At 35.7% G+C, this 11,485-nt stretch overlaps 1 protein-coding gene across 1 annotated transcript; it reads right to left on the bottom strand.

The window, feature by feature from the left end:
* Positions 1–324: 324 nt before the first annotated feature.
* LOC125472894 (arabinosyltransferase XEG113-like) lies at positions 325–7,830 on the bottom strand. Its single transcript, XM_048574968.1, has 13 exons — positions 7,677–7,830; positions 6,653–6,949; positions 6,297–6,502; positions 6,110–6,215; positions 5,172–5,428; positions 4,863–4,998; positions 4,242–4,336; positions 4,088–4,141; positions 2,985–3,098; positions 1,386–1,484; positions 1,169–1,288; positions 892–978; positions 325–780 (listed from the first exon to the last, which is right to left on the bottom strand). Exons 1-13 carry the CDS (start codon positions 7,828–7,830, stop codon positions 613–615), a joined length of 1,893 nt encoding a protein of 630 aa, XP_048430925.1. The 3' UTR covers positions 325–612.
* Positions 7,831–11,485: the final 3,655 nt, after the last annotated feature.

The raw sequence follows: 11,485 nt of genomic DNA, 5'->3' as shown, positions 1-11,485 counted from the left end.
CGGATGCGTACGTAGTTTATAGGCTTCTAATCTAACCCATTCAAATTTGACGCGTATTGTATCATCCTTTATACATATGAACTTGTATTCCTGATCAATGATATTCCTTATTTTATTTGATTACTGAAATATTTAAGGCCGAGTTTCGACCTAATCCTCCCGCTTGTTTTACTATGTCTTCATATTATTAATAAAATAAAATAGAGGGGCCCGGCGGAGGGTTCAAGGTACAACAGTCCTTTCCCCATTACCTCGCACACGTCAATTGTCGTAGAACTAGTCTCGCCTAATATTTTTCTATTTTCATATGGAAAAAAATAGACGTGCAAATTAATATGAAGTTTTCCATTTCTTTTATTGGAGCTACATATGAAGATTATGAATGATACACCTGAAAAAGATTTCTTTAATACACAACACTATTTCTCCCGTTCTTAATATGGATCGGCATTCGGTACAGCCTCTCCTCCGTGTACAAACATGGATGCAGTCCTCTTCCTGTCTATTCATGTAGGTAAGTTAGGAACTAATTCGTTTGTCAGATACTTTCCCATACTCCTCGTCTTTGTATTTCCTTTGACAGATCCACGTACAGATATTGCTCCGTTTATCTTACGGTGGTGGGTGATCGTCCTCACGGGTTTGAGGAGGGATAGGTCTCCAACCTGGTTTCTCATCCCAGTACATGTCATAGTATATGTGACCAGGAGTGTGTTCAGCCACACAACACCATATACCAACATACCGCTTCGCACGATTCCTGAATTTCTCTTCCCTTGCCTGACCATAAATTTCGCAAAGCGTCAGATCAGCGCATGATAACGAAGCATGTGGTGCATGTACAACCAAAGTAAGAAAGAAAAGCCGAATAAGATTGACGAAAAGACTTGCCTTGTCGGTGAAACCTGGGAATGCATCTTGCATAGAAGAAAACTGAATTACTTTTACATCCTTGAACGAGGAGAATACAGTCTTGAACTGCATATACAAGTGAAATCCAATATCGTGTAAGTCACTCAGAACACCAGGATTCAAAAGACACTACTTATTAATAGGGTTAAGAAGGAACAGGGTTTGTTACACATATAAAACATACATATATTAATCTGTACACTCTTCCAAGAGAGAAATAAAATGAACTCACACACGCACACACGTATCACATTACCGTTTCTTCGTTGCTTCTCTTTGGAAATCTGAGTGCTCCTGAAGGGGTGGTAGTATTTGAAGCTATGCAATCTCGCGTTCCTTGTTGACAAAGCTGGACATCAAGCCATGAGTCCTTCACCTAAAACAAAATTCATAAATGAAGTTGTCTACTCTTAGCTACAGAATCAATGGAACCGATTCTTTTGACTTAAAAAATTTCATAGATACCCATTTACCTGTTTTGGCATCAATGGATTGTCAAAGAATGAGTATTCTCTAACACCGATTGGGGGCCCAAATATCTCCGCTGGCAATTCCTTAAGCATGACATTCACCTGCGACACAGTACACTTTTGTTAGCTACCACCTCCAGAAGGGATTTCACAGTAGGACCTTGAGATACACCAATGTTCCTATGAATTATTTGTGCAATTCTTGGAAGCTTCACTCTGTACAAACCCATTAATCTAAACAGTGGAACTTAATCAGTTTAAACGAGATGTAAGATTTGACAAATGACAAAGGTGAAGGAAAAAAAAACTAGAAAATCGATTGTACACAGGTAGGTGTAGGAAAATAATTAAATAACCGCTGTATGCCTCTTTTTCTCTCCTTGAATCTTTTTTTTTCTTTCCAGTTTATAGAAATTTCAGCTTCTCAAATATCCAATCCAACCATGAATTTTCCTTGAAACTTCTCATGTTCTGTTAATCAGGGATTAGAGAGTATTTTGTAGCGCAGCCACTTTTAAATGTTTATAATAAAAAGGGTCCACACATAGGATAGAGAAAAAGGAAAATTATGGAAACACATCTTGTGGTTAGATTGTAAAACATGTATTGTCCTCAGGCATCATGGCACTTATCGTTTATTTCATTCATCAGTACTTAATATGAAAATTGATGGAAGAGAAGTAGAGATTAGGTATGATTTTTATGGCGTCTTACCAAAATCATGTGCTGCAGACGTGCTTAATTACTACCAAAGTCAACTTTTTTATGTAGCAGGGGAAACCACATAGGTATCTATGTGACAAAAATAAAACATTTTATAAGGCCGAAGTTGCGACTGGTTTATCTGTAGTTTAGCTGAAAAAGACATTGTATTACCAGTTGACTATTACGATGTGTATAAATACAGAAAAATACCTCAGGTGAAGCCGATTCCCTAAACCATCATAAGTGCGGTTGCACCACATCCAACCAAAAACAAATGAGAGAAAAGACACTACTAGAAACCATCCCCTCTAAGGAAACCCCACAACCCCACAACCCCAACACCCCCCCCCCCCTCTCTTCCCCTTTTGCAATAAATCATGCTCAGAAATGGCAACTGGGATATCGTAACGAGATGCAATCAGAAAATTCAACTGACACTTCTAGTAATCCTAATAGGTTTTTAGCAAGGGTAGTAACAACAAAGTAATCAGCACAAATAGTCATTCAGACTCCATCACATACTTATATTGTGGAGAGGGGAAAAGTCTAAAATTCTAATCGAGCCCATTGCAAGGAGGACCAAGTTGATAATACGATCACTACTTTTTGTCCCATTTCATTGTAATTCAACTCACTATTCCAAACAATTAAACTCTAGCAGAAAAAGAGCCTTGAGTTAATATGGTAACTGACTCAATTTAGAAAATGCAACTCATATCCTGCTGTTTTTTTTTTGTCTTACACATTCTGCTATTTTAGTACAAAGGCTGATTTAATACAAAATTCTACCAAAGGAATGGCAACTGTCTTACAAGAATTTTTTTTCAAGCAATCTTGTCTACTGTGGAAGCAAAGATAACAAACTGTATAAAGTTAGCTCTGACAAATTGGACATACCTCAAACACATGATCTAGAGGGCAAATAAAAGGTTGTCTAGTGATAGATCCCTCAAGAACGCCAGGGTGGGGAAACCACAGCCTATCCAACCTGCACCATAGTGGAGGCATAACCTAAAAAACACAAATAAAAGAGATGACGATTAAAATACATATGCAGAAAAATGCATTATTTCATCTCAACAATAATGAATTCCAAACTTGTAAACCTAAACCCTAAAACCTTAAGTACATATCCCAGCACACTGTTGTTTGATTAATCAGAGGACTGATTTTGTCCCTTATCCTTATGACCAAACCAATAAGCAAAACAACACAGTATCTAGTGTGTAAAAGGTGACCAATTCAAATTGCACTGTGTTAAAGTTGAACCATCCAATCTAAAACCAAATAGCTACTAGTGGAGAGGACCAAGACTTTATATGTTGAGATACACGAATTTGGATACCAGATGTAAGAGTTTTATATTTTCAACACTAACCCATGTGTGGCTGGTCTGAGCCAAACAGATGGATTAACTTATATATTGGATGACACGGAGCATGTACAGCCAAATTGGGCCTGAAATGTGGATAAATTGTCCCACTCACATACCTTGTCAGAGTTGGACAATGCAACCAAAAACCAGTGGATTATTAGAGGAGAAGCCCGTGGTTTATATAAAGAGATACAAGACTTAGACTATCTGATTTGAGATTTCTATATTCTCATAGAACTTAGAAGACATATCTACGTATGTACTTAAGATTATCAGTCATGATCCCACTATATTGTTAGACATGCAGGTCCTTACAAGGTTTACACCTTTGAACAAGAAAATAATAACTAAGCCTTGTCTGTGATATTTTGTGAAGCATGCACAATGGAACATGTGTTAATAAGCCCCCAATTTCCATATATGATAAATTGATGATGACGATTGCATCAAGGCTTCTGTTAATGGTGAATTGTAATTTCACCCAGGTACATCTAAACAAACCAAACTCAAACTCAAACTCATTTAATGATCCAAAACTAAATTCATTCACACATATACCACCAGAACATTTCAGTCCAAAAGAAATAAAATAAAAGAGAGATAATAGATATATAATTTTTCTTACCAGGGTGCGATTCAACAGAGAAGCAATTGCAAGAGCTGTTCTTATTTGTTTTATCTGAACAAAATCATTTAGAATAAAAATTATAAGATGTAACACTAAGATACAATCCCACACAATGTAAAAAGATTATGGAAGCAGGTTAGCACATACATACTTGGTAATTAATAAGAGTAAAATGTGATTTAACATTATGCTCCCCATCTAGCAACAAGCTCTTAGGAATAGACGGCTTAAATGACAAAAAACCTCCTGCGTAAATTTGCAAAGTCCTTGTTAAGAAAGATGTTAAGCGTCAATTGTATAAATAGTCATCAGTCAGAACAAATGTGCAGTAGTAGCGTATCCATGTATTCAAGTGATCAACTTTTCACTTCTAAATCACAAACTTATTGATTGCTGAAGAGGTTAGAAGTTCTGAAGGAAAAAGAGATTAGCTGGTGTTTTAATTATTAGAGATGGTCTAGTATTCCTATAGAATGTTCATTCCCCCAAATATTGTAGGTAATACCAAATTTTCAATTCTTCCTACTTTACCCTCTAATTCTCAGACGTACCATTCTATTCCAATGCTCATTCTAGCTACCAAACAGTACCTTGGTTTCTTAATGTGAAAGATCAAGTTCCATGAGATTGGAAGGAAATCTTGGCAGAGATGATGCAAAGGATGATACCGAACATTCGCATTAAGCAAGCAATTGAAAGAAAGATGCATCCTAATAAGATTTAGAAGATATCCAATGTACAGTACAATATCAATGATATTTCCTTTTAGTACCTGGTGCATCATAGTATTCTGGTGGGTCATAGAAAACCATGCCTTCCCGTAGTCGGTGGCGTTTTCCTTCAGTACCTGCATACTGGAATGTGGTATGCACTGCATATGGCTCCAATCTCAATTGTTGATGCATGGCCTGTCATTAAAGCGTTAAAGCTTAGGGCTTAAGTGAAACATAACCTTTTATAGCTTAGTTGCATTAAGTCCTTGAAAGACACCTAACTTTGACAGCAAAATTGATGAAAATAAGGAATAACACTGTAAATTGAAAAGATACCCAAACTATCAAATAAAAACTACAGGATCTACCTGGACAAAATATGTATGCCCACTACAAAATATACTCGCAGGCAGAACTCCCAGCTTGAGACTTCCATCAAAAGCATATACAAGTCCACTCTCTCCATCAACTGGTGGCCCTAACTGTCTTCGTACGAGATCATTAAACCCATTCTGGTCCCATATCTTCTCATCAGCTAGAAGCATATCTTTCCATTCCTTAGCCAATCTTTTAGCAGCATCTGTTGGCCGCCAGTGAAAAATTCCAATGTTGTACGCAGCACCAACTGTTATAGGTGAAGATACATCTTTTAAAATTCTCAAATTTTGATTTAACTTTAAATCTATTGATCATGAAAAAGAAACATAACCGAACAAATAACTTCTAAAATAAAAATAAACAAGGGTGACCAGAGACAAAGAGGGAGTCAAAATTAGACTGCACTAAACAATGTGGATAGAGTGTGAATGGTGAGCATATTAGTTTGACACGGGCACAACTCCTATGTTCAAAAATAAACACTGGGGTATCTTTTAAATCCAGGAACGGAGCTGCAGCAATATACATCATGTGTATGAATTCCAGAGTATACTACAGCCAACACTGACATATATATTAATCCAACTTGGTATGTACATGAAGAATATTCATATAGTGTTAAATAGAAACCAGAATAACATATTAGTATAGGTTCGTTAGGAGTAGGACAAAAAGCACATTCAGTAGTTCTTTTTCTTTTCTAAGTGCCTAAACATCCAAGAATAGTAATGAAGGTATCTACAAAAATAAGGAGAGTTTAGGATCCTATACTAGTTCCCTGATGGGTAGACCCATAGTAATCATTTGTGGTGGGACACATTTTTATATCACCAGATCTTATGCAAGTTATACTGAAATCCTCCTCATGGAAAAGCTGCAAACAAAGGATAAAGGAGATAGAAAGAGAAATATTAAAAAAAATCTTTACCTTGTTGCCAAATGTCCAGCCTGTCATCGGTGACCGTTGGTACAACTTGATCACTGGAAGTTAAGACATCTGCTTCTGCATAACGAGCAAGATACGGAAGTGGGTCCTGTTCCAAGAAAATTGATAACTCATAATGCCATACGAAGCAACTAAACAATTAAAAATTTGAACGCTAGCTAAAAAGTACCTTCAACCAAACCATGTCTGTATCACACATCAATAGTTCAAAACCATAAGGGAGAATTGAGTCTATCAGTATAACTTTTTCTCGTCCCATCTTGTGGAATGTTGGCGACCCCCATCCAACGTCTATTGTGCTCATGTGGCTGCCCATGTCAAATACCGGAACACCTTTCCAATACAAAGCCTCCAACAGTTTGGTGTCCATTGCACCTAAGCCACCAAGGTCAAACTCAGAGGTGCAAATGAAAATAGAAAGACAAGCACATTTTTTTTCCTTGGGAAGTGGAACAAGAAATGTATACAAATTGCAAAGGCTGTAAAGAAAGAAAAACGCACGCCTGAGAATATGGGGTAGCTTACCAATGAGAAGGTTAGAAAGCCCCCGATCAGTCAAGTGTTTAACCCAAGTCAGGATAAAATCCATGAATGCATAGTTCCCAAAGGTCACTATAACAACGTTATCCTTCACTCTTTGCTGAACTAGTTCTTTGCTCAGTCTAAATTTCTTCAAAGGTGGCATTTTCTTTGTGCGTGGGGGAGCTTCCCAAATAGGTCTTGTTGACATGCTTTGAGGCCCTACTGAAGGTGTGGCCATTGCTTGAACTATTTCTGGTTGAGAAACATTGGGTGCTTGCTCTAAAGGAGGAGAACCTAAATCTGTAACAATTCGTTCATTCACATAAATAAAACACATGCACGAAGAGGGAGAAGACTGGGATCATAGACAGATTGCTTATTGAATAAACGCAAGACATTGCAACAAAGGGTGCATTGAACAAAACAAAAAGTCCCGAGTTATACAATATTACTGACTGCAGGGTAATCGATAATAGAACGTCAAAATCACATACACAAAATCTGACGCATATATCCAATGCTTGGAGTCTGCTCAGAAGTCAAACACACATACTTAGACCGAACGGACTAAATCAGCTCCAATGGCAACTCCAAAACACAACGGCAGTAACCACAATGTGTAAAATTCACACTCTTGGTGTATAAGAAGAAACAAGAAGCACAGAGTTGATCGCCTTTAGTTCTACCCAACCCGAAAAGATTATAAAAAAATACCAAAGGTAGAAAATTTGATCATATAATTCCTAAATGAGGTTGCATTCATGTTCGCCGGTTACGATGTAATAGCTGAATCAGTTTCATCACTTGGACATGTAAGCAAGGAGTTGAAAATTTGTACTTGGTTAGAAAGACAAGGTCCATTGCGTTAATTATTAACTGAGCACATATGTGCTGAATTATTAAAATCTCAAACCCCCGTTTCGAATATGCAATGTAAGTGATAAAGATTGAAGCTTTTGCAGAAAATGAATTGAAAGGTACTTCACTTGTAAGCAAATCAAGAGAGAGGGATAGAGGGGGAACTGACGGGAAAGCCAGGAGGTGGTGGAATCAGCGGCAGACTTGCCGGAGTAGATGGCGGATATCACATACAAAGACGAGAAGACGATCCCAATTATTACGGTGGCGTATATCGTCACGAACACTGGCTTCGCCTTGTCGAACGCATTCTTCCACGCCATTTTTCTGCTTTTTATTGGGATTTTTGGTTTATTTGGTCACCATTCCCGCGTCATTATCTTCTTCCTTCTTTCGTCTGGGAGGAAAAACGAGAAGAAAGAAACTGAAACCCTAATCGAAATCCCAATCAATCAATCTGAATCTAAGAAGAGAGAGAGGGAGAGATTTATTTCAGTTTTTCTTCTGAGCTGCTCTCACAGGCTGCCCAACTGCCAAGGTCAACTCTTCTAGGCACCATGTTTGTCCCATCCTTCACCCTATTATTTTTTTAATACTGAAAACCCACATGATTACCAAAAAGGATTAACTTGGCTCGATGGCTGATGAGAGTTCCTCCCCATTCACTTTTGCTACGTATTCCTCGATTTCAATCGTACGGAATTCATCCTCTCTTGAACTTGGGCTTAAGAGTTTGCTGCCTAATGGATCATTGAATTTGATCAAATAATTACGAACAAGAGGTATTTTAGAAGTTATAATAATTGTAATCGTTGAATTAAAATCCAACGATCCTTATGTGTTAGTCAGGAGGTTCCTGAGTCCAAGCTCAGGAGAAAATCCAATTCCCAATCTTACGATCGAAATCGTTTAATATTAAAATTATATTATATCTGTGAAAAAATAATACAATATAAAATCATTTGATGATCAAACTATACAAAAATAAATAGACAAATTCTGTAAAATTATCATTAATCATTTATTTATTTGTGATTAAATGACTTTAATTCGAAGAATTTTAATTGATTTTTATAAATTCCATTTGAATTTCAAAAGTGAATTCTAAGTGGATTTAATGGAGTTTGTGAGTTTTTATTTTTTATTTTGAACAATTTTTGTGAATTCTATTAATTTTAATCTTGACCATTAAATGCATTTGAAGGGTTAGAGTGTGCCACATTGTTCATACTCATTGCAATGTATTTACCCATTTTTTCAGTGAATAACTATTTTTCTCTCTTTTCTCTTTGTTTTTCTTCTACAGCTGCATATTTACCCTCAATTTCATCTCTCATCTCTCATCTTTCCTGTAAAAACTAACTAAATTGCAACTTTGTGATGTCGTGAAATTACTAAAATTGAAGATCAGAAATTATACCTGATAAACAAATTACAGGTCGAAATCATACCAAAAAGTTGCATCTCCTTTGCACCTACATCCTCCTATGTGAAAAACCATGGTATTACCATATAAGCAATCTTTTTATAAAACCAATGCTTTGGGACAACCAAATTTCTCTCCAACGAAGTCACTAGCCATCACAACCTGCAAGCAATTGCCAAGTATTTTGAGATTCATTGTAGGATACACACTGGCTTAAACATTTAGGCTTGTGTTTTCATGCAAAGACAAAATCATGTTTTGAGATTAGAGGGACGATCGTACTTCTTGGTTGTGCAGTAGTTAGGGAGACTCGGATTCAATTGTGGTTGAATGAATGAAGGTGGGAAATGAGACTTTTGTGATTTGGATGAGGCATGCAATGTGACGTGGAGGAAGCCGGAGATGAAGATGATGAAAATGGGAGAGCAAATGATTGTGATGGTGAGAGTGATAAATCAGTAAGATATCATGAGAAACAAGGTAAGACAAACTCATCAAAATCTTATAGAAAAAGGCAAGATTTATTATGGCTTAATTTACAATATAAACTCCAAAATCCATCACTTTTAAAAATCGTATCAAATCAATGATATTTGGAATACACATAAACTTTTGTAAATTTATTTAAAATCATAATTGAATACATTAATGGTTTTCTATAATTTTTTGTAAAATCATTTGAGATCTTGATTGAATACTTTGGTATTTTCATAAATTCATTTACACATTGTGTTTGGATGAGAAATTCCAAAATGACAGAAATAAAAATGACGGAATCTTATTTTCTATAATTTGTCAATTTTCTTATTTAGTTAACCTAAAAGAATAATGAATACAAAATTTAACGAGTGTATAGTGATGAGTCGTTTTTATACTATACATTTTTCTCTATTTTCTCTTTGTTTTTCTTCCACAGCTGCATGTTTACCCTTGGTTTCATCTCTCATCTCCCCTCTTTCCTATAAAAACTAACTAAATTGCAACTTTGTGATGTCGTGAAATTATTAAAATTCAAGATCATAAAGTTATAATTCTGGAACACTTACATACATTTGTTAAATTTTTCGTCAAAACCTCGATTAATTGATGATGCGGCATCCACGTAGACAATGATTAGACATCACATGGAAATTAAACTAAAGTAAATCTCATTTTACTATCTTGAAGTTTCTTGGTTTTCAACATTTCATACTTCAAGTTTTTTTCATCCTAGTTTGGTACCTAAAGTGAATTCTTGGACAGTTTCATACATATGTTAAACTTTCTGTTAAAACAGCAATTAACATGTGACGTGGCGCCCACGTAAATGATGACTAGGCGCCCCGTGTCAATCTAGGACCCACGTGAATATTAAAAAAATTTTAAAAAAATGAAGGGATTGAAAACTTCCCAATATGAGAATTTTAATCTTTTGCATTAAATGAATTTATATGAATTCTATGAATTTAAATCCTGACCATTAAATGCATCTGAAGGTTTAAAATTGTCACATCATTCATACTCATTGCACTGTACTTGATGCGTACTTGTTGCAGGTATGATTTTATCATTTCAACAATACGAAATTAGTTACAGAGTTATATGACTATGAGTTATAGAGTTAGTTTACCAACTTCAATTTGATTTGGTTTGTAACCTTAATTTCTATCATGAATCTTGATGCATCATTTTACTTATATTTATATATTATATGTGTGTCTGAATATGTTCAATTTTTCTATATATTCTTTGGTTCGTTTATTCATGTTGAGATATGTTATTATTGTTGTTCCCGTAAATGCAAATTCAAATTATGTGCCTTCGTTTCATGTGGAATCAATAAAAATATTTCAAGATTTTAGTTTCGTACAGTAAATGGGGGTTTCTCTTTAAGCATTTTGTAATGTATAATGTATTGCTATCATCATGTGTTTCTATCAAAGTTCAAGTTTTGCACCATCACCGTCAGCCTATCTTATGCAGACTTCACCTCTAAGCCTCTAACAAGAAATATCAATGTCAAGAAGCTTACAAACTTTCAGTTTATTGGGAACAGACTCGCGGATTGAACCTTTGCATATATTTTTAGCCCCTTTTGTGCAATGTAATTTTTGCGGTCTTTCACTTTGATGATGCTATTTATTATTACTGTTGTTTCTAACAAATGTATTTACGCTGCCTTCCCTACCACATTCTCATTCCCAGTCCATTTCATTAAATTGCTCCATCATGGTTCGGATCCTTGCTTCCCACTACCGTGGAATTTGCATAATTTCTTTGCAAGATCAACTTGTAATTTGTATATGTGATAGGTTTTGATTAAATTGACTGATTTCTGTACATGATGTTGCCTTTCTATTGATTAAAGTCTTATTTTTTTGTTACCTCCCATGTAACTTGAACTTAATGTTTTTTTTTTTAAATTAAAATATCACCACTTTATACCTAAAACTCAATGTTCGCTTCATTTTGACAGGATTTCGTCTATTCCCATTACATATTTGTTAAGTTGCTTAGGTGGCACAAGTCTAATGCTGACTTATGATACCATCCACTAAAAAAAAGCTACCTGT

Source organism: the organism of the source record quoted next, unplaced genomic scaffold (genome assembly GCF_019419815.1).
Source record: "Pyrus x bretschneideri cultivar Hongxiangsu unplaced genomic scaffold, Pyrus_bretschneideri_v1 Contig76, whole genome shotgun sequence".
NCBI classification, from domain to species: domain Eukaryota; kingdom Viridiplantae; phylum Streptophyta; class Magnoliopsida; order Rosales; family Rosaceae; genus Pyrus; species Pyrus x bretschneideri.
This window is presented reverse-complemented; position numbering and strand designations above follow the sequence as displayed.